At 42.0% G+C, this 22,221-nt stretch overlaps 1 protein-coding gene across 2 annotated transcripts in view; it reads right to left on the bottom strand.

Annotated features, from left to right (window-relative positions):
- Positions 1-565: 565 nt before the first annotated feature.
- The window catches only part of SYDE2 (synapse defective Rho GTPase homolog 2), a 44,789-nt gene continuing 23,133 nt past the window's right edge, over positions 566-22,221 (bottom strand). Inside the window, exons 4-8 of one of the 2 annotated variants that reach the window (XM_047785424.1) lie at positions 19,608-19,734; positions 10,699-10,880; positions 6,955-7,186; positions 2,545-2,588; positions 1,919-1,980 (exon numbers count right to left, since the gene is read on the bottom strand). In XM_047785424.1, the coding sequence (XP_047641380.1) occupies positions 2,578-2,588; positions 6,955-7,186; positions 10,699-10,880; positions 19,608-19,734 (552 nt within the window). In that variant the 3' untranslated portion in view covers positions 1,919-1,980; positions 2,545-2,577. Of the gene's footprint in view, positions 1,981-2,544; positions 2,589-6,954; positions 7,187-10,698; positions 10,881-19,607; positions 19,735-22,221 lie in introns of both variants that reach the window. The other variant, XM_047785423.1, reaches the window with a different exon arrangement.

The raw sequence follows: 22,221 nt of genomic DNA, 5'->3' as shown, positions 1-22,221 counted from the left end.
GTAGGTATAAAAGTTTAAAAAAATACTTTCCAATTTAATAAAAACGGCCTCTAAATTTACATTGTCAAACACTGTTGTGATTGCTATAGTGACTATCTTGTAGATATACTGAACCAAAATAAGTTAATTTTTAAAAAATCAATAACATAGTATTATACTGGCAAGATTTCTTTAGAAACAAATGAAGATAATTATAAAGTCAAAGTTATATGTGTACTACTACAAATAAATATGCTCTAAATATAATTACTTTGTTTTAAAAAGCAGAACATAAAAATGCATGGAATAGTCGAAGATTTTTTTTTAAAATTAATTAATTAATTAATTAATTAATTTATTTCTTGTCTTTTTGCCATTTCTTGGGTCGCTCCCATGGTATATGGAAGTTCCCAGGCTAGGGGTCAAGTCGGAGCTGTAGCCACCAGCCTACACCAGAGCCATAGTAACTTGGGATCTGAGCCTCGTCTGCGACCTACACCACAGCTCACGGCAACGCCGGATTCTTAACCCACTGAGCAAGGCCAGGGATCGAACGGGCAACCTCATGGTTCCTACTCGGATTCGCTAACCACTAAGCCACGACGGGAACTCCAGTCAAAGATTTTTTAATTTAAGTCACCAGTGTAGAAATCTAAGCACTTAACCCCTTAAAAAGTTAGAAGATTTCAATTTAAAGGATGACTTCTCCCTGGGGATATTGTGACTTTCTATGAATCAAAAAAAGAAAGTATTTTTTCTATTCAGATGTTCTTAAAGTGTTTTGGTTCAAGTTATTTTTATGCAAATACTCCTTTAAATGTTCTTTCCCTGAATGATTTTGGCCTCATGACATATATTTTAAAGATACATGTGCCTCTGCAGTCAACACCTCCCCCATTCTAATACCTATACATATATGTATTATAACTATAGACATCTTTTGGGGATTATAAAAATACTTAATTTTATAAGCTTAAATAATTACTGAATGTTAATACAGAATACATTAATAGTTGTATAATTTTACTTTTATTTATAAAAAGGTTTTCTTCCAGCAGCATTTGCATTGCAAACGCAATGCGATGGAATGACGTTGCAGTATGCATGGACTCATCCTGCAGACCGGACTGGGCAGCCAGCCACAAGCTTCCTCTAGAAGGAAGATGTTTCAGCTCCAGAAAAGCACTTCCTATAAAGCACAAAAGTCTTGAGGGACTAGTAACTTCTCTGAACCTTAGAAGTGCACTTTAAAGTTACCTCCACCGAATCGGCAAGATTTAATAAAATATCCTCGAGAGGTCCAAGTTATCTTTATCTCAAGAAAAAGGTTCTAAGGAAATAAGTAGAATTATATTAATGAATGGTGTTTTTAACTGAGTCACATGAACTGCTTAGTAACTGACGGGTTTCAAGAGTAAAACAATTTAAACATGATGGTGAGAAATATAAGAAAGCGAGAAAGACTGACGTGAAACTTAAGACATTACGAAAAAAATAAAACTCAAGCACTCATAGCAAGCTTGGTTTTGCTGAGCTCACGTTCCAGATTTCCAAGCAAAGTATCAATACTCTCTTGGAGATCTCTGAGATTGACGGTGGGGTCCACCGTGGACCCAGCGGTCTGCATGGTCAAATACGTCTGAAATGGACACCCTTCCGAAGCGGGAGCTGGCTGTTGCATCATGATGTCTGGGTCATACATTTTGCTACAGTTTTCTGCATTTTCTCTGTCTTCCGTGGGGACGTCATCATAATCCACATTCCTAAAAGCTTCTTTTGTATTTAAAAGGTAGTCTTCTCCGCAGCTGCTCCAGTCCCCTGCATAACGATTACTAAGTGGACTGTCTAACCGGGTTGGCCTTGGCCTCAGTGCTCTGCATGGACCGGTGCCCCTCAAATTTAACAGGTGAGGTCGTTCTTTCTTCCGCCGAAGATAATTCAGAGAAGACTTCTGCTCTGGGAACAAACTGTCTGCTGACTCTTTGATAGTTAAACGTTGCACTAGAAACAATAAATTTGCTTTAGTGACAGGCATCCAATTTAAAAACACAGAACTAAAGATAAGCCATTTAATAATCAACTACAAACATGCATTAAAACGAAAACATGCACACTACCAAAAGAAAGCATTCCATAATTATTTTTTCTGTCACCAGACATAATCAAGATTAGGGACAGAAGCTAGCAGAATGTTCCGTGGTGCTAAATCATGCCATATCACAATACCCCCAAATCAATCCAATTTCCAATGCTGATTGACTTTCTGGGCAAGTTAATTATTCTCTAGCTTTAATTCAGACAGTAGCTAAGCTGACAGCTTCTTCTAATTAAAAGCTACAGCAAAAAGCAGGCAAGGCGTGCTGATGTACAAACAGAACAAAAGAAAAAGCCCTTCATCTGCAGACATCTAAACGAGGCCAAGGCATCTAAGGTGCTCGCTCTAAAAGTTCTGACCTTTGTGGGGTTTTGCAATTCTATCAGCAGCAGTGTCATAATTTAATTTACTAAGCAGCCCAAATTTCACTTTGATAAAATGCATACAATCTAGACTCGACCACTTGTTACCTTTGGTTATACAGCATTAGCTACTAACAGTCTTCATTTATTGCCTGAAAATAGTACAGAAATTTTACTTTGCCATTCTGGTTAGGAATCTAACAATCTCAAATAACATTCCTCACATGACGACTAATGTGTCCTGTTAGTATGCACCATTTGCACTGGCCAAAGAGATCGCCATGGAGACACATCACTCCACAACAAACCAAGGCTCTGCCGCTTACTCTGCTGTGTGTTACGGAACCAGACACTTGGCAAATGAGCTTAAACACTGAGGCGCAGCCGTTAAAAACTGTGCAAGGCACCTTTCTCCTTCTGCCTGTTTGTTCCCCACTAATAAGTCCGCCTCCATTCCTACCTTCTCTCTCTAGGACAAAGGGGTCATATGTTTAGTGATAATGCACCTTTCCCTCTCCGGCACAGAAATACTGGACTCCTACTGCAGATGACAACTGAGCCCAATACCAACATTTACATGGTTCTAGTTTTCCAGATTTACAGTGATTTTATTTTCAGATTGTATAATTTTTTTAGTTAGATTTTATTAAACTACCTGATAAGTCCGTATAGGTATGGCTGTAACAGTTCTGTTTATCAGCATTTTAATGGTGGTTATTACATATGATTACGAATAGCTGAAAGCTCTTGATCTAAAATTTCCTGGAAAATAAAGGTCTGATATATACTTTAACTTGCTATTTAATAACAGTTATTAATCTAGAATGTCCTATGCCATTAGCTAATGCAATTGCAGAATGGATATCTGCATTTTTCTGCTGTTTAATTATTCATATTCCATCTTCTGCTGAAGCTGCTTATCTCCACTAAGTCTGTTTGCTTTTTTCCCTTCATTTTCTTTGCGACCCCGTTCTTCTTGGTGCTTAAGGGTCATGCCTATTGTTTTTGTCAACCCATTAGGGTATTCTGCTAACCTTGAGACCATCTGGTTTGTGATTCAACCACAGTAAAACATTTTTGGCTCTGCGTGTTAAGCGTGTCTTATTTCGTCTGCATTTTCCAACTTTCACCTGCAAAACCCTCATTCATTTTGTTGCCAGGTGCTCAAAGTTGTTTAACAAAGTCCCTACCCAAAAATTCTTTTCATATATTTTCTTGGAAAACATTTAAGAAACCAATTATAATATTTTATATCTTTTAGACTAAAATTCAATTTCTAAAAATCAAGTTCACTGGCTTTTTATACTACTGATGTTGAAATGGTTTTCTATGAAATATGCACTTAAAATGGCTAATTTTAACCCCAAAAGAAAAGTTTTGCTTTTTCCAGTACTGTTGAGACCACCCACCTTCAACAGAATAAAATGAAAAAATGCAGTCAATAAAGCTGCTGGAAAACTTTCAAAATGTAATGATAATTACTAAGAAACTTAATTTTCTTTTCTTGTTTTCCACCATTAGAATTATATTTTATTCATCTCTTTATTAGCCTTTGGCTATGTATAATCACATTATTTACTAGAATCTGCGGGCGGCCGAGTCCTCCGTTAGGACCTGGAGACATAAGCGTGAACGACATTCAGCCCTAAGGAAGCTCAGGCTAGTGCAGAAACAAAACAAAAATAATCAGGGAAAGCTGACAGCCTTCCCCCCAAAACACCCTGTCCGAAATCTATTCATCACGGCGAATGGGATCAGCAAACAGCTGGTCTAAGAGTTACACACTCGCTAAAGCCATTTCCCATCGAAAAGGGTGAAAGGATAGCCTGTCATTAATTGTCAATATTCTTCTTAAAACAGCAAACCTATTTTTAAAAAGCAACAACTTTATAAAACTCCAGTATGCAAAAAAGATGGAAAGAAGACTGTTTTGGTCAAAAGAGAAATATGTTTCCATTTTGCTCCCTCACCTGCTGCCAATCCGGCCCCAAAACTGCTTCCAAAGAACTCGGGGATTTGGCAGAAGACAATCGGAAAAGCCAATGGCAGAAGGATTTTCGTTCCAGTGCCAGGGCTCTAAATGATCACTCGGAAGACAGGAGCTTTCAAGTAGAAAGCTCTAAGTGAATTATATTCTTGCCCAAAATTTAAAAATAAAAAATAGCAAAGGAGTTCCCGTCGCAGCTCAGCAGTAACGAATCTGACTAGCATCTATGAGGACGCAGGTTCAATCCCTGGCCTCACTCAGTGGGTTAAGGATCCCGCGTTGCTGTGAGCTGTGGTGTAGGTTGCAGATGCGGCTCGGATCTGGGGTTGTTGCGGCTGTGGTGTAGGCCAGCGGCTGTAGTTCCAATTTGACCTCCAGCCTGGGAACTTTCATATGCTGCGGGTGCGCCCCCCCCCCCAAAAAAAAAGAAAGAAAGAAAAGGAAAAAAAATAACACAGAACAAAACAGAAAATTAAGAAAGTGAACGGTGGGCAGGAGAGGCGACCCACTTCTTTTCACCTGCAGGAGGGAAAATCCCAAAAAGAACAATGGTGGGTACGAACGGCAAGGGGCCCGAACCACCGCGGACACAGGGAGGGGGCCTTGGCCAGGGGGTTTCTGCCTTTTCTTGAATCCAAGAGCAAGCGATTTAGAAAGTGAAGCGGACTGCTGCTCCCTCTCATCTTTCTTTCGTGTTCTGCCTTTCGTCTGAGGTACTCTAACTAAAGAAAATAGCAGGTTATAGAAATGGGGCAGTTAGTGTAAATCCAGCCACACACATCTTTGGAGCAAGGTGCTACACACAAGGAGAATGCTGCTTAAAGTTGTCGCTAAAAAACCATACAGTGATCTCAAATCTGAACCTGCCTTTCTTCTATAACGTGTTGTTTTTGCTCCTAAACCCAAAACTAAGACAGCTATAACAAAATAAATGAAATGACACTAATCTCTGATACAGAATTAATGATAAAGAACTCAAGTACTGATAAACTTGGCATCTCCTGACAAGTAAATTTTCATTTGCGATTAGAAGACTAAAATGGCTCCTTTCCCAATTTCTCATGTTCATGAAAATTAAAGCAGTTCTAGGAAACAACAGGAAACACATTTAAAACTTGAACTTTGGAGATCCCTATGTCAGGCACCAAATGCAGAAATCAAGACCAATTAACCAGAGAATCTTCATTCAGGACTTTTTTTGTCTTTTTAGGGCCGCACCCGAGGCACATGGAGATTCCCAGGCTGGGGGTCTAATAAGAGCCAAGGCCACCGGCCTACACCACAGCCACAGCAACTCGGGATCTGAGCCGTGTCTGCGACCTACACCACAGCTCACGGCAACGCTGGATCCTTAACCCACGGAGGGAGGCCAGGGATTTAACCCGAATCATGGTTCCTAGTTGGATTCGTTTCTGCTGCGCCACAACGGGAACTCCAGATTTTTTAAAAAAGACTAAATCAAGAATCCTTTGATTTAGGTTTGTCCTCCTCATGCACACTAACAATCGGGTGACAAAGCACATTTACCGAGGGCTAACTTTATGCTCAACTCCCTGCTCGTTTCCTGAGATGCTTTATCTCAAACTTCACCACAGTGCCGCGATAGCCACTGTTTACAGAGAAGCAAACTGAGGCTTAGGAAAAGGACAGCATCTGCCTGGTCCACACTGCTGAGTGCCACCCAGATCTGAATCCAAGCCTGACTCCGGGCCCATGCCCTCCATCTGCTGTGCCCTACACCGAGCCCCTAGCTACCCTCACATCTGGCGCTGCAGGGAGGGGAGGGGAGCAGAGGCTACTATCGGGTAAGAAAACTGTGGAACTGAAATCCAGGACCTTATAAAACACCTGCTTCAACACACAGTCCTTTTGGCTCTGAGACTGCTTAAGACCCGTATCAGGAGATAACTGTCAGCCTCTTGGTATGGACTGGAAGAAGGGACACGGGTAAGAGAGAGGGAAAGACCGGAGATGTCGGTTCAAGCCCGGATAATATGAAGAACGACTGTGAATACAACAGAAATGTCAGGAAGAAGAACTGACTGAAGGAGAAAAATTAAGTCTGCTCTATATCAGCTGAACTAAAAAGGGAAAGGTAAAGAAATTAATGTTTACCGAGTACCTGCTGTGTGCCAGGAACTGTGCTGAACACCTTACACACAATTTTTACTTACTCCTCCTATAAATTCCCTAAATATTAAAGTCACATGACAAAAGATGATACTGAGGTTCTGGGATGTTAAGGGACTTGCCCAAGGTCAGGGTTCTAACAGGTGATACAACCAGGATTCAAGTCCAGATCTGATCGAATCCAAAATGTGTTCACTGGTCTCTATGTCTACAGTGGTATCAGCAAAAGCAGGAAACTTAAGTGGGAAAAAAAAATCTAAAGGGCAGGGATCAATTTGTAACTATTTCAAAACACAAAATCTAGAAAACTTTTCTTCAGTCATACATGGGCAAATTTAACGATTAGCTAATTCAAACACTCTGTCATTGAAAGAGAAGAGTATTTCCACAGAACCACTTACCTGGCCAGAGCTGAAGTAAGTAATGAAGCACTTCAATGTGTTTTTTAAAATCCAAAGCAGTAGCAAGTTCTTCTGAGTCGGTAAAGACTCTGTTGTTATGGGTGGAAGTCTCTTGCCTCTGACTTAACAGCACTGGTCCAAAGCACACAGCCAAATTCTGGCAAGTCATCTTATTCACGTCCTGGTAAGAAGCCACCAATTTCAAATGATCCAGCAACATCATTAGGGTTGCCTAAATTGAATTACATTAAATTTCACTTAATACAATCATACAGAGGCAAATTCAAGGATACAGTTTATAGCAGAGCATGCAGAGAGGCATCTTGTTACTTTTTAAAACATCATTTTGAAGATATGCTTGTAAGTTGGACGTTTAGAACTTGAAACATATTTTCTTATCGGATCCTTAGGTTTCAGTGACATAATTTGATTCACTAAATGGCTAAAAAATATACATTCCATAAAATCCTCATGAATGCATTCCAAATTTTAACTGGCGTCCATAGGAAAATAGACCATCAACTTTTTCCTCTCTTCCCTCCTCTGAAAAGACAACAGCTAAGGCTGTGATGGAAAAGGGATTAGGGTAAAAAAACGTTCACTTGAAAGTTTGGAAGAATCCTGGAGTCATAATTAGGGATAATTATCCTAAAATCAAGGAAGCTGACCATGGCCAGGCTCTACTATGATCCAGATGAGGAAAAAGGACAATGTGCTTCTTAATAAATATTTTAAGTAGACAAGCCATGGAAAAGGGAAGAATAGCACAGTTAGAAATAAAAAATGTATTGAAAAAATATTTTTTAAGTCTTTGAAGAAACTAGTAAGGGGAATTTGCTCAAGAAGTAGAATGAGGAGTTCCCGTTGTGGCGCAGTGGTTAACGAATCCGACTAGGAACCATGAGGTTGCGGGTTCGGTCCCTGCCCTTGCTCAGTGGGTTAACGATCCGGCGTTGCTGTGAGCTGTGGTGTAGGTTGCAGACGCGGCTCGGATCCCACGTTGCTGTGGCTCTGGCGTAGGCCGGTGGCTACAGCTCCGATTGGACCCCTAGCCTGGGAACCTCCATATGCCGCGGGAGCGGGCCCAAGAAATAGCAACAACAACAACAAAAAAGACAAAAGACAAAAAAAAAAAAGAAGTAGAATGACTATTTTAGGCTGAAGCAATTATGGAAAGAACTGATGTTTTTTGATATCCTGGCATAGGATCAATCATTTAATAAATTAAATGTGTAATTTCTTCTTCATAATTGAATTGGGGAAATAAATGGCAACTATAACCTAGAATTTTGTTAAAGTATTAAAAAAAAAAAAAAGGCGCATTATTTCTGGAGCCAAAACTGACAAGTGGATTTGGCGACTAGAAGCTAACTATTAGCCCCGGCAAGAGCGAGTCCAGAGAGAGAGCTGGGTAGGAGGCCAGAGAGCATAGCTGAGGAGCGGCTGGCACTGCAGGGGCGCCCTCGGCCAGAGTGAGCACCTGCTTGATGGTCGGCTGTGAAGGGCAGGAATGGGGGGAAATGGATCTAGAACAGACTACAACCGATACTTTCAAATCAAAGCCAGTCACATGCTGGCTAGCACAGTTCACACACACACACACACACACACACCCTGGGTAAATATACTAAGTTCAATTTCAGTAGCAAAACAAGAAACACAACCTAAAGTAATAGTCTTTTTACTTTTGTCTACTAAATAAAATCAGCCCAAAAATGTAATCGTTGTGTCCAGTTTTGAAATTTAATGAAACATATTAATAGCCTCAAAATGTTCACATCATTTAAATCAGCAGTTCCACTGAGATTCTATTCTGAATAAATAATTATAATGGAAAATAAATCTGTGGACAAATAAATACAAATAGGTGCAAAACCTAAATATTATACAGAAGAGAATAGCGATTAAATTGTCAGATCCACTCGATGGAACATTACGCAGCCTTTTAAAAAAGAACGTTAGGAGGAGTTCCCATTGTGGAGCAGGGGAAATGAACCTGACTAGTATCCATGAGGGTAAGAGTTTGATCACTGGCCCTGCTCAGTGGGTTAAGGATCTGGCCTTGCCATGAGCTGTGGTGTAGGCCGGCAGCTGTAGCTCTGATTCAACCCCTAGCCTACGATATGGCCCCAAAAAGAAAAAAAAAAAAAAAAAAAAAAAACAGAAAAAGAATGTTAGGAGTTCCTGTTGTGGCTCAGCGGTAACGAATCCAACTAGTGTCCATGAGGACTCGGATTCGATCCCTGGCTTCACTCAGTGGGTTAAGGATCCAGCGTTGCCTTGAACTGTGGTGTAGGTTGTAGGTGCAGCTCAGATCCCACGTTGCTGTGGCTGTGGCGTAGGCCAGTAGCTGCTGCTCCAATTCAACCCCTATCCTGGCAATCTCCATATGCCAGGGGCGCAACCCTAAAAAGAAAAAAAAAAAAGACGAAAAGCAAAAAAATAAAAATAAATACATTAAAAAAAAAGAATGTCAACAGCATGAGCTTTAAGACCAGAGAGATCTAAATTCATATGACTGACCACAATACTCGCAAAAGCTACATAACCTTGGGCAAGTGATTTAAATTCCCTGACGTTGGAATCTTCACTTAGAAGAAACATGCTCACAGTTTCACCTTGCTCGGGTGAGGGGTCTTTCCACCACTCCAGCCACCCGGCAGCTTCTGCCCACTTCTCTGTGGCTGCCCCCTCCCCACCCAAAGGAGCAGTAACTGCTCGTTCAGATGACTGTACAGTAACTTAGTGAATGAAGTGATCGGGCTTAAAGCATTTCTACCCACTCATTCTCGAACCTTCTGCTCTCAAGAGACATACGGGGAAAGGAGGCCTCGTCTGGATGAGCCTGGCCACATTCTTTCTCTCGTTTTCCCTTTTGTTCTCAACAACTAAAGTTAGGCTAAGACTGGTTCTGCAGACTCAGTCCTCCTATCTCTCCTGCAGTGGTCCCTGGAGACAGCGGTCCCAAGATTCAGGTCTGGGAGCGGAGAATGGGGTGAGGCAAGGAGCAGGGGGACGCAGGGTGAGGGTTGGTGAGGTCTTGAGGCTAAGCCCCGGACATCGAAACAGCCACCATATGTCCACAAGGCTAAAGGAAATAAAATGCTATCATTGCTGCCTTTAGATAGTGACAACTACGATTTCCACTCTTCTTTCTTACACTGCCCAATTTTTCTACAATAAACATATAATTTTCACAATAAGGTAACAATACTCTTTAAAGACTTATAGGGATTATTCATGCCTAGGCTAAAATCATACATAGAAAAATTGCTTTCTAGATTTATTCTGTTTAAGAAGCAGCTTCTAGATTTATGCTGGGTTTTTTGTTTTTTTTTTTTTTTTTTTTTTTTGGTTGCTGTTGCTGCTTTCTAGGGCTGCACCCTCAGCATATGGAGGTTCCCAGACTAGGGGTCTAATCGCAGCTGCAGCCGCCGGCGTATGTCACAGCCACATCAACGCCAGATCCAAGCCACGTCTGCAACCTACACCACAGCTCACGGCAACGCCGGATCCTTAACCCACTGAGCGAGGCCAGGGATCCAACCCGCAACCTCATGGTTCCTAGTCAGATTCGTTTCTGCTGCGCCACGTCAGGAACTCGCGATTTATGCTGTTTCGGTGGCCTCCGGCAACTCCTAAGTGCGGCAAATGTCAAACACCCAAGCAATTACTCGCAGCTCTGGAGCTAAGCATTCAACTCCTCAGCTGGCTTCAGGAAGAATGTGCATCGGCCACTCTCACCTTCTCAGCAGCGGGCAGACAGTCCAGCAGGTGGACCGTGCCCTTGGAGTCAGCTGGATCATTCTCACAACCGTTTGGCGACATCTTCAACGGATTTCTTGCCATTGCATCCAACACAGCCTCATAAAGCTGCTTTGTTATCAGAGGAGAAGGAAGTTCTCTTAAATAATCCTTAAGGACACCTTTGGAAAACAAACAAACCAGAGGCAGATGGCAATTCGTCCTTAGAGTGAAATAAAAACTGTGGTGGATTTTTTTTCAAGGTATTATTACGGCGTAGTTTTAATATTCTGAAAACAAAGCAATAACGTAAAAAGAAAGTATAACAAAACAGTAGCATTTTGTATACTTAGAAATTGCTTCATTAACTGACTTTTTGCTTTGAAAGCATGTTAGTAATGTACATACATAATTTCCAGTTATCATACTATGATGTCTGTTGCTCAGAAAGTCATTCTTTTTTTTTTGCTTTTTAGGGCCACACCCACAGCATATGGAGGTTCCCAGAGCTGCAGCTGCCGGCCTACACCACGGCCACAGCAACTCGGGATCCCCAACCCGCAGAGAGAGGCCAGGGGCTGAACCTTCCTCATGGACACTAGTGAGACTCATTTCGGCTGTGCCAAAACAGGACCCCCAGTAAGTCATTCCTGATACACACACCCTGTTGATTCTGCCCCCTCTGTAAAAAGCTCCTCTAAGCACAAGTAAAACAAAATAAGGCATAACGGTGATTGTAAATTCTTCCAATTATGTGAACTCTGAATTTCTAGGCTTTTCATAAGCCCTTGCAGATAAAGGAGCTATACAAATATATTTCCTCTTTGATATGGGAGGGGGCACATATCCCAGGTAGTGGGAGAATCTCTCATGTTACGCTGTGGAGGAAAAAAGTCACTCCTAAAACCAAACAGGGAGTTCCTGTCATGGCTCAGTGGTGACAAACTCTTAGCGCCCATGAGGATGCCTCACTCAGTGGGTTAATAAGGATCCGGTGTTGCCAAGAGCTGTGGTGGAGGTCGCAAAAGCAGCTCGGATCTGGCATTGCTGTGGCTGTGGTGTAGGCCGACGGCTACAGCTCCGATTTGACCCCTAGCCTGGGAACTTCATATGCCATGAGTGTGGCCCTAAAAAGACAAAAAAAAAAAAAAAAAAAAAAAAGAAAATCTGAGGCCCTGGAAAGTGACGGCGGGAGACACAGATCTGAGAATGATCCGCTTAGAGACAACCGGAAGCCTGCAACGACTGAGACGATGGTGTGGCACAGAGGGAGGCGGGAAGGCCCAGACGCACGGAAGTCCGCCCTGACGGGTGGTCAGGAAGAGGGTTTCCAAGGCCACCGGGGAGAAGGGCTGAAGGGCAAGAACGGCTGGGGAAGCCGACGTGGTAAGAGAGGCGGGGTGGGCGGACACGCAGGTGTGCCGCCAAGGAAATCAAGAATGTTTCAAGAAAGAGTTTAAGGTGTCAGCTGACACCCGGTGACGGCTTGGGTAGATGAAGACGCTGTTCTGGCCTGGTCATGCGGATATTAAAATCATTCAGGACAACAGCAGACCTCGGCTGGAGATGCAAGCACAGGGCAGATTTCCAAGTGCTGACTGACTAAATGGGAATGCCTAAGATTCTGCAGATGACATGAAATAGCAAAGGCCAGGTGGTGCAAGAATGTGCCACAAGCCTCAAAAGAGCCTTATTCCTTAAGAGAGCAGAGATTTCTACTATTAAAAAAAAAGATTTCTACTATGAAAACAGCACTGAGGAACCAAGAGAATACTGACCAAACTTTATCTTTGATATGTGTAAGGAGACACACAAATATAAAGTGTCTGACATACAATAATAATCATTGCATGTTGGAGGTACAGTGATGGTTATGATAAAGCATTGCCTACGCAGCACATGCGCAATAATTGTTTATTTCCATGCCTTAACGTATGTCATGTGATTTTTTACTGCTATCATTAGTTTTCTACAGTGAACAGCAACATTCAGGTTAAAGAGGGTAATTGAGTTACAATTAGAAAGTGAAAATGCAATTTTCTGCAATGCCGAATAAAGACACGACGAACGCTTGAGGGCATAATTGTTTGTAAGGATTTCGCATTTGTTCCTTGACAAAGCAAGACTTGTTCTAGTAAAACTCAATATGACCTGGTAGTTTGAGACTTGCCCTATGATGCAATTATATTAAATTAAAACCTAAAAGATTTCCAGAAAAGATAACTTTATAACTTAGTGAAACATATATTTCAAACACCATTATCCTTTATATGATTTATATACTAAGCAACCATTAATATAAATGAAATTTAAATTAATCCAAGGTCAAGATTACCTACGTCACTATAATTTGAGGGCAAATAAGGGAGAATTATTGTAATAAATATTAAGCACTTAAAGTATGCTCAATGCACATTATGTTCAATAAAGTAAAAATCATAGTTGCTTTTCTATAAGCTGACAAACTTCACAGGAAAAACAATCAAAATATTTTATAAAAGGATACAGAGAGCAGGTGTCCATACTATGTTGTGACATCTACCATATAATTACTACCTATCGATCTAGAAATTAGCTATGTGGCTTTACCCCCAAAACACAGTGACAGACAGCAGCATCTTAAGCCGAACCCCCTTCATAACACCTTCAAACACTTTGCGACATGATAACCTTAAGATAGTAAGTTTGTGGAGACAAACTTTAATGCTACAGGAGCTACTTAAAGGAGACGGGGAAACATTTATGATGCCATTTATTTAATGCAACACAGTAAATATTTCATCATGTACCTGAAAAATGCAGGCAATGACAGGTAACTAGAGACCTGGTTCTACTTACATATCTCAAGCTGCTCTGTGACAGTTAGAAACCATGAAAGTACACGCCTCTCACCTCATTCAGGCACAAGGACCAACTGCACAGGAAAATTCTACTCATCCCCATGATGGAATAAAGGAATCACCAAACTAAAAAAAGGGGAGCGAGGTGGCATTCTAATCTCCAAACCCACTCCCACCTCTCAGAGGCTGGTCTGAAGTACCTATATTTTATTAATTCTCCATCACAAAATTCACCTTGTTTTCTCTCTGCCTGAAACTCTGGTCCCAGATCTCCCAGCGGTTCACTTCACGTCACGTAGATCTCAGCTCGGGACTCGTCAGAGGGACATTCTTCTCGGACCACCCTCGCCCCAGGAACCTCCAGGGGTCACTGGAAGTCGCCGCCATCGTTCCCATGCCTACGTACCGCCGATGGTCACTGCGTCTCCTATTCGCTAACTTGATCACTGACTTCTTCCCCACTAGAGACCCAGACCATGAGGACCGAGATACTGTGCGTTGTTAATTTGCCCCTCGTACCCGGAAGAATGCCTGGCATACAGTGTGTGTTTGATTAATGAATTTCCGGATAAGGAAGGGCAAGGGATTAAACAGACTCTGGCTATTTCTATGGACAGACTCCACCTCTCCTTTAGGGTCCCAATTTGAGAGTTCCTGCTACCATGACACTAGCATCCCAGGAAGACATAACAGCCTTCAACTTAAAACCCCAGTTCTGGGAGTTCCCACTGGCGCAGTGGCAATGAACTCGACTAGTATCCACGAGGGTTCGAGTTTGACGGCTGGCCCTGCTCAGGGGGTTAAGGACCTGGCCTTGCCGTGAGCTGTGGTGTAGGCCAGCAGCTGTAGCTCTGATTCGGCCCCTAGCCTGGGAACTTCCATATGCTGTGGGTGAGGCCCTAAGGGAAAAAAAATTCAGCTCTAATTTGGAGAAAAAAAACAAAACAAATAATCTTTCAGTATTTACCCTTTAGCACTGCAACAAAAACAAGCAATTTTAAAAACTTTTTTAAACTAAATACACAGGAATAAGAAAGAGAATTATTACAGAATTATATCTATTTACCTCCAAAACTTGGTAGGTCACCATCTCCTTCCCTCCTTCACCCTCCCGGCACCTGTACGTCCCTGATGTGGAAGTGCTATTTGTATATGTGTGTGTTTCTTTCTTTCTTTTCTTCTTTTTGGCTACACCTGTGGCATGTGGAAGTCCCTGGGCCAGGGATTGAACCTGCGCCACAGCAGCGACCTGAGCCACTGCAGTGACAATGCTGGATCCTTCACCTGCTGCATCACAAGGAAGTCCGGTAAGGAAATGCTATTATAAAGCCTAATACAAGGACACTCATCCAACTAATGAAAGAAGGAAGGAAGAAGGGAGACGGCCGTGTTCTAATTCTGCAGCGTATAAGCGATCCAGAGTGTCAGTTCTGGTTCCAGTCTGCGAGGGACCCCTCACCACTCACCTGGTGCCTTCCTCTTCAGCAAGGGCTACGAGTCACATGGCTTCCCATCTCCAAATTTCTGCTAAGAGATTGCTCTCCGGCAACCCTTGCCTGACTAAGCCCAGCTCACCATTTAAAAGTTAGCTAAGAAGCCTTCTCTTCCAGGAAGTTTTCCCGAATTTTCCCAGGACAAGGGAGGAGCTCCTCACAATTACCAACAGCTGCCTCCACGTCGGTCTCCCCTTGAGACTAACGTTCTTGCAAGCAGAGTTTGCCGATTACTCATCACTGTACTCCAAACGCCTCAGCAAAGTCTCTGGCATCCAGCAGAAGGTCACTGGAGGGATGGGTGCCACCTTTCTTCTGGCAACCGCAGGATCTGAAGTAATACACGAAGTAACCTCATTCTCCAGATGAGACTCTGCCCCCGGTGAAAACGCCTCTGTCCTCCACCAGCACCCACAACAAAAGACTAACTCACTAGAACCAGAATATTGAAAATGCAGCTACAGAACCATGAGACTCATTCTTTCTTGGGTGAAACTTACACGGATAGTAAAGCTACATTAGAGCAGGTAGATCTGGATGCAGAATCACTGTCTTTTCCTGAGGCTGGTGCTGCAAATTAATTTTCGAGATTCATTAATCCACCCCAACTGCCTCACTTACTCTTTTTTCTTTTTGTCTTTTTGCCTTTTCTAGGGCAGCTCCGGCGGCTTATAGGGGTTCCCAGGCTAGGGGTCGAATCCCAGCTATAGCCCCCGGCCTACGCCAGAGCCACAGCAACACGGGATCCGAGCCGTGTCTGCGACCTACACCACAGCTCACGGCAACGCCAGATTGTTAACCCACTGAGCAAGGGCAGGGATCGAACCTGCAACCTCATGGTTCCCAGTCGGATTCGTTAACCACTGTGCCACCACAGGAACTCCCTCACTTACTCTTTCTGAACTTACTTTTACTGAGACCTACTCCACACATGCTATTCGGATCAAATGGCTCTCACATGCTGTTTCAGTGTGCTCTGGTTTCTAAATCCACGACCGTTCCTTAATGGTTTGCATTCCTTAGTGTTTGTACAGTTTAGATGTCTATGTTCAATCCGGATGAAGAAAAACAGAAACAATTTGAAAGTTAATGTGCCAGATATCAGCAAACATATAACATGTATGGTATGAAAAATATACAGTTAAAATATATTCGTAAATGTATAAATTCAGAAAAGTATTAATGGTTTAATGATAATTTCTGGTTTATTTCTAATCAAGTTTGCTTTCAAAGGAATATAAAAGAATTAAGGTAGGATTAAAATCACAAAAAAGTGTGGCCAAATGAACTTTTGAGCACTGAACCTAGACAATGACTGCGCAGCACTGACACATGAGACCTGTTTCACAGCGGGCAGATGCCCTTGTGCTGAATTTTCCTCCTCAGGAGACTTATCTCTTCTACTAATCATTAAATAATAAATATTCTGATTTTTCTAATTTCTTTTTGTGTACTATGACTTGATTTTATACCTTAAATTTTGCACCTGATTGGAAAAAAGTCTGGTTTGTCTGGAACCCTTCATTCTGTATTTCAGACGAGCCAAGTACTAAGAACACATGAAGTAGTCGGTAAACTTGATCTTTCGCTTCATTAATGTCTCTTTTTAGACCTACTGAACTGTTAATCACATTTCAAAGTTTACTTAGAAATGTGAATTCACATGGAACAAACACATGAGGTAATGGCCAATTCCCTGAATCCACAATACCCTTCATCTTGAGCCACCATGAGCCCTTGTGTATAATTTATTGCAATTCCAATGATATTTCTCAGACAAGTCCTAAATCATTCCATTGGCTTTTTATCAAGAAAGAAAATAGCTCTAGCTTCTCTTGAAAAACAGCTTTACTGAAATGGAATATACAAAGAATAGAGCCAAGAAACACCCAATTCATAAATGATGGAAATTCTCAATTTTAGAAAAGAATGTTGCTGTAAATCTAACACTCATTGACCTAGTATTCATATTTTCTGCGTATGTTGCAAATTTCCAGCTAGGGACCTTCTCTTATAGCAAACAATCAATTCAAATCACATCATTTCACCTTTTCAAATTGCACACATTTGACATAATTTTTATCTCTAAGACAAGGCTTCAACCAAGACAAAACCTCCTCTCATTTAGTTACAGAGTACAATTTCTTGGAGAACTGCTATTTATAAAATTTTTCTTTAATAAATTCATAAAATGGATATTTGATGATTTTGTTAATTATATATTATTATGAGAAAAAATCTGCTTTTTTGTAGAAGTGACCCATTTTTAATAGAAATTGTCTTCTTCCTTTTTAAAAATAACCATTATTTCTGGTTTGCTAACACTTATGAGAAAGAAGAATTGCTTTGTTTTCTCTTAGAATTAAAATGCTTGGGATCAAAGTTTCAGTTATTCTAGAATATATATATTAAATACTCTATGAAAATAAGAGTCATCCAGAATTTAGAGATTGGGAATCTCAATTATTTGGAAAGTCTCAATCCTAAAAGTTAATTTTAAGGATTTCAACCAATAAAAAAAACCTCTTTAGCATGCGCAAGATGAACACTCATATTCTCACCTGGACAATTCATTGAGCGCAAAATAAGAAAGAAAACTGTTGTTCCTGCTGAGGCTCAGGTTGCTGCTGTGGTGCGGGTTCAATACCTGGCCCAAGAACTTTTGTATGCAGCAGATACCGCCAAAAAAAGGAAAAAAAGAAAAGAAAAAAAGAAAGAAAACTGAAAGAGAAAAATGCATAATACCACAGCAAGAAAAAAATAGTAGTTGACAGTAGAGAAAAGAGAAAAACTATCAAAACACGCAGGTGATCTAGAAATACAAACCAAAGGTGAAAGGATGTGGTATCTGAGACTTGGTTCAAAATAATCCAAGTTTGGGGAGAATCAAATGAGGGTAGAAATGAGACAAGATTGGTCATGTGTTGATTATGGAAGCCAAGGGATGGATAAAGAAGGCTCATCATGGTATTCTCTTTACTTTGTACATTTTGCTAATAAATTTGTACATTTTGCTAATAAATTTGTAAATTTTGCTAATAAAAAGTAAATCGACAACAACGAACTGGATTTATAAGCCAGTAGTCGTCAAATATCAATTAGTTATGAAAAAGTCTTGGAGTTCTCTTGTGGTGCAGCAGGTGAAGGATCCAGCATTGTCACTGCAGTGGCCTGGGTCATGCTGTGGCACGAGTTCGACCCCTGGGCCAGGAACTTCCTCCTGCCACAGACATGGCCCAAAAAGAAAAAAGTAAAAATAAATAAATAAAAACCTCCTTATGGCCAAATTCAGAGGCCTTTTTTTTATCCTCATCTTGCATGATTTCTTCACAGGATGACTGAGCCACACCTTTCCTTAAAATTCTATGGTCTCTTCCCAGACTTTCTCTTTTCCTCTCAATCTTTAGCTATGGCTTCTTTCTTCACCTGCCTCTAAAGTGTGGAGATCCTCAAAGTTCTTGCTTTTTCAAACTTACAGCCAATTGCAGGGCGTTAACGACAATCAGTGCCAATGGCCTCGAATTGCCCTCTTCTACCCAACACACCCTGGGGGGGCTGGGGGCTATGCACTGACTGCGCGCCCCCTGGCTCGTTCCACCACGTCCTCACAGCCCACTGCACCCTCTCCTTAGCTGCAGGCGAGCACTTTCAACTTCGCTTTGCTGATTTAGTCATCTTTTGGCCTCACCCGAGGCCTGTGGAAGTTCCTGGGCCGGGGACAAACCTGCACCCCAGCAGTGACAACGCCAAATCCTTCACCACAAGGCCACCAAGGAATGCCTTGGCCTTGCTTCCCACATCCACTAAGATCTCCTATTAGGACCTCAAGGTCATCCTGTAAGTTTGGAAAGAAGCCCAATGTATAATCTTTTTCTGCTTTTCCCCACCCAAAGCAGCAGCTCTCCTCTCGGCTGCCTTATTTCTGCTAATGGAGCCCAGTCCTGTCCGCCCAGACCCTCCCTTTCTTCAGATTCCTTCGGTCCCTCCTTCCCGCCGCTCCTGCCGCAAGACGCCCCGGCGCCATGGATCGCCTCTTTGCTGAGACGCCCCCACGGCCCCCTAGCTGGTCGCCTTCCACTTGTGTCTAATTTCAACCCATCACACAGACGCGCCAGATAAATATCCCTGAGGACTATCTCTAAAGGTGTCACACACTCGCACCCACCCGCCCGGCTCAAAAATCTTTGATGGATTTTTGATGGATAATAAATCTAAACTTATGATCTCGAACCAGAGTGGCAATGTCCCTTTCATTACCTAAGCTCCAGCAGACCGATCTCTAATGACGTTTTATTTATCCCTCTATGAAGGAAAAGAAGCTCTCTCCTTCTCTTAGCTGTCACCACCAATGTGATGTAGGCCTATTTCCCCCCAACTCTCACGGCTGTCTGAGGATAGGAGTCACAGCTTGATAACTTCTCAGAGAAAATAACACAGGACTGTTTGTGAAAGAAGGAAAATAAGACTTAAGAATAAAAGCAAATCAAATTTAGGCAATAAAATAGTATTTTAATTCTCTTTCCTGCAGGTATAGTCTTTCCAGAATGTGTTCATAAAAAGAATATCCATTTATTACCTGTTATTACATTTATATCTGGGTACTGGCTTTCACACAGACCAACAGCTTGGCTATCCCTCTCGAAAGCCTCTCGAAGTTCCTTCTTGACTGCTGCTGAGCCACATAATCGGTACAGGCCTACGACCTAGAAATAAAATTATGGCCACATTACGGTAAACTGGAGAAAGACAAAACATAGCAGTACGGGAGGCAGAGCTCACATGGGCTTGACAATCAAATACGCTCTGAGGGCATTTAATTAAAAATAGCTCGAACATCACTTCCTAAAGACTATATTGATTATAGTTACAGAGTCTAATAAAAACGTTCTATTCTTTCATTAAATCTGAACAATATACTATGGTTTCTGTACAGCTGGCTATCTTAAACCGAGATAGACTCTCTTCCCTTTAGTTTCATATGCAACCAAGATCTCCATGGTCCAGGACGGTGCCTCTGCACCTCTTTTGTTCTGCACTGAAATAATACAGCAGAGCAGTTGAACAAGAGCTTTGGATTTGAAAAGCCCCACTCTATCACTCCCTGCTTGGTGAATGTGGGCAAGTTATTTAATCCCTTCAAAATCTGGCTTATTTATGTTTTTAAAAAAGTATATATTCGAAATAAGTTTCCAGAATACTATTTATATAAACTTATTTTTTTAGAAAAAAATAAAAGGGGGGGGATTTCCCATTGTGGCGCAGCAGGAATAAATCCGACTAGGAACCATGAGGTTTCGGGTTCAATCCCTGGCCTCACTCAGTGGGTTAAGGATCTGGCGTTGCCATGAGCTGTGGTGCAGGTGGCAGATGCGGCTCGGATCCTGCGTTGCTGTGGCTGTGGTGTAGGCCGGCAGCTGTAGCTCCAATTAGACCCCTAGCCTGGGAACCTCCATATGCTGCGGGTGCAGCCCTAAAAAGCAAAAAAAAAAAAAAAAAATAGTTCTCAGGAAGAAACAAAACAAATCTAGGATTTTTTTAATTCATCAAATTAACTGATTATAAAGCAATGGAGGAAATTCAATTAATATATTAAAGGTAAAATAAAACCGCTAGTTCAAAATGTCTAAAAGATGTGATAACACCACTCAGTCTCCCCTCCGTACACTAAAAGGATTTGTTTTGAAACCCTGGTAGTTCACACAGGTTCTAAAATATCAAGCCTTAAGAAGTTCACCATAAATTCACGACAAGAAAATCAATGCGGTGTCTTAAAGACAAAACATGCCTGATTCAGCAAGTGGAGTTTTTTAAAAGAATAAACCTTCAAGAAAATTAAGGAAAGTAAGTGGCTGTCACCTCTACCTCCACGTCAAAAACTATTTAGGACTTTCAATCTCCTTGAACTGAAGGAAGTTATGGATAAAGAAATTATTTCAAGACAGAAATAAACTGGAAACACGCAGTGGGACTCCCAAAGATTTGAACCAGGAATCACTCCAAAATGTGAAAATTATTTAGAGGAAGTGCACAGACGAAATTTCCAGGGCTCCTCATGACACGAACCTCCCCCGAGCCACCGAACAGTGAGCAGAACACAGTGCAGAAGGTAGAGGCCAATCTGGGAAAGCGTCAGAATGGACACGGGGAAATACCACCCGAAGCGCTTGCGATGACAAGCTGGCAGGTATTCACCGAAAGACAGCAAGGAAGCTACACCTATTTCTAAGAGAAGGCAATTCGAGGTGCTGCCACATTTAAAGGATCATAATGTGGGAAACCAGGCGATATCCTAGGAAGAAAACGCAAATTTCCTCCTCTCATCCACATTCGTGGTACATCCGCATGGAGAAGAGCAGGCGCTATGGTCACTTTATCGCAAGAAAGGCAGAATAACAGATGATCCAGAAAATGAAGCTAAACTATCAAGCAGGGTCCAAGGAAACGCTTCTACTTTAGAAGAAACTACCTGCAGCAGGGCCCTTCTGGTGTAAGCACACACGTGTCATAAAATCCCAGAAGGATGTGGCCCCTTGAACTTGAGAAAGAGATGAATATAGAATGAATTAAAGAAGGCAATACTTCAATAGGAAGTGATAAATTAACGGGACGTGTTATTTCAAAAGCTGAAATTACAAACATCTTTGTAAAGGTGAATAAAAGAAGGAAGATCTGGAGTCCCCTTTGTGGCTCAGCGGTAACAACTAGAATCCATGAGGGCATGTGTTCGATCCCTGGACTCACCCAGGGGCTTAAGGATCTAGTGTTGCCGTGAGCTGTGGTGTAGGTCTAAGATGCGGCTCAGATTCCACGTTGTTGTGGCTGTGTGGCCGGCAGCTACAGCTCCCATTGGACCCCTAGCCTGGGAACTTCACGTGCTGCAGGTGCAGTCCTAAAAAGACAAAAAAAAAAAAAAAAAAAAAAAAGAAGAAGAAGAAGGAAGATCTACTATAGTTGTGTCAAGGAAAGGACAGCGTTGGGGTGGGTGGGACAGGGAGAAGCCAAAGAGACAAAACAGGAAAAGGTGTTTAAAAAGTGCAGTCCCAGGAGTTCCTGTCGTGGCACAGTGGGTTAAGAACTAGACCTAGTGTCCGTGAGGATGCAGACTGCAGCCCTGGCCTCACTCAGTGGGCTAAGGATCCAGCATTACTGCAAGCTGTGACATAGGTCACAGATGCGGCTCAGATCCCGTG

This window comes from Phacochoerus africanus, chromosome 6 (genome assembly GCF_016906955.1).
Source record: "Phacochoerus africanus isolate WHEZ1 chromosome 6, ROS_Pafr_v1, whole genome shotgun sequence".
In the NCBI taxonomy this organism is placed as follows: Eukaryota; Metazoa; Chordata; class Mammalia; order Artiodactyla; family Suidae; genus Phacochoerus; species Phacochoerus africanus.
This window is presented reverse-complemented; position numbering and strand designations above follow the sequence as displayed.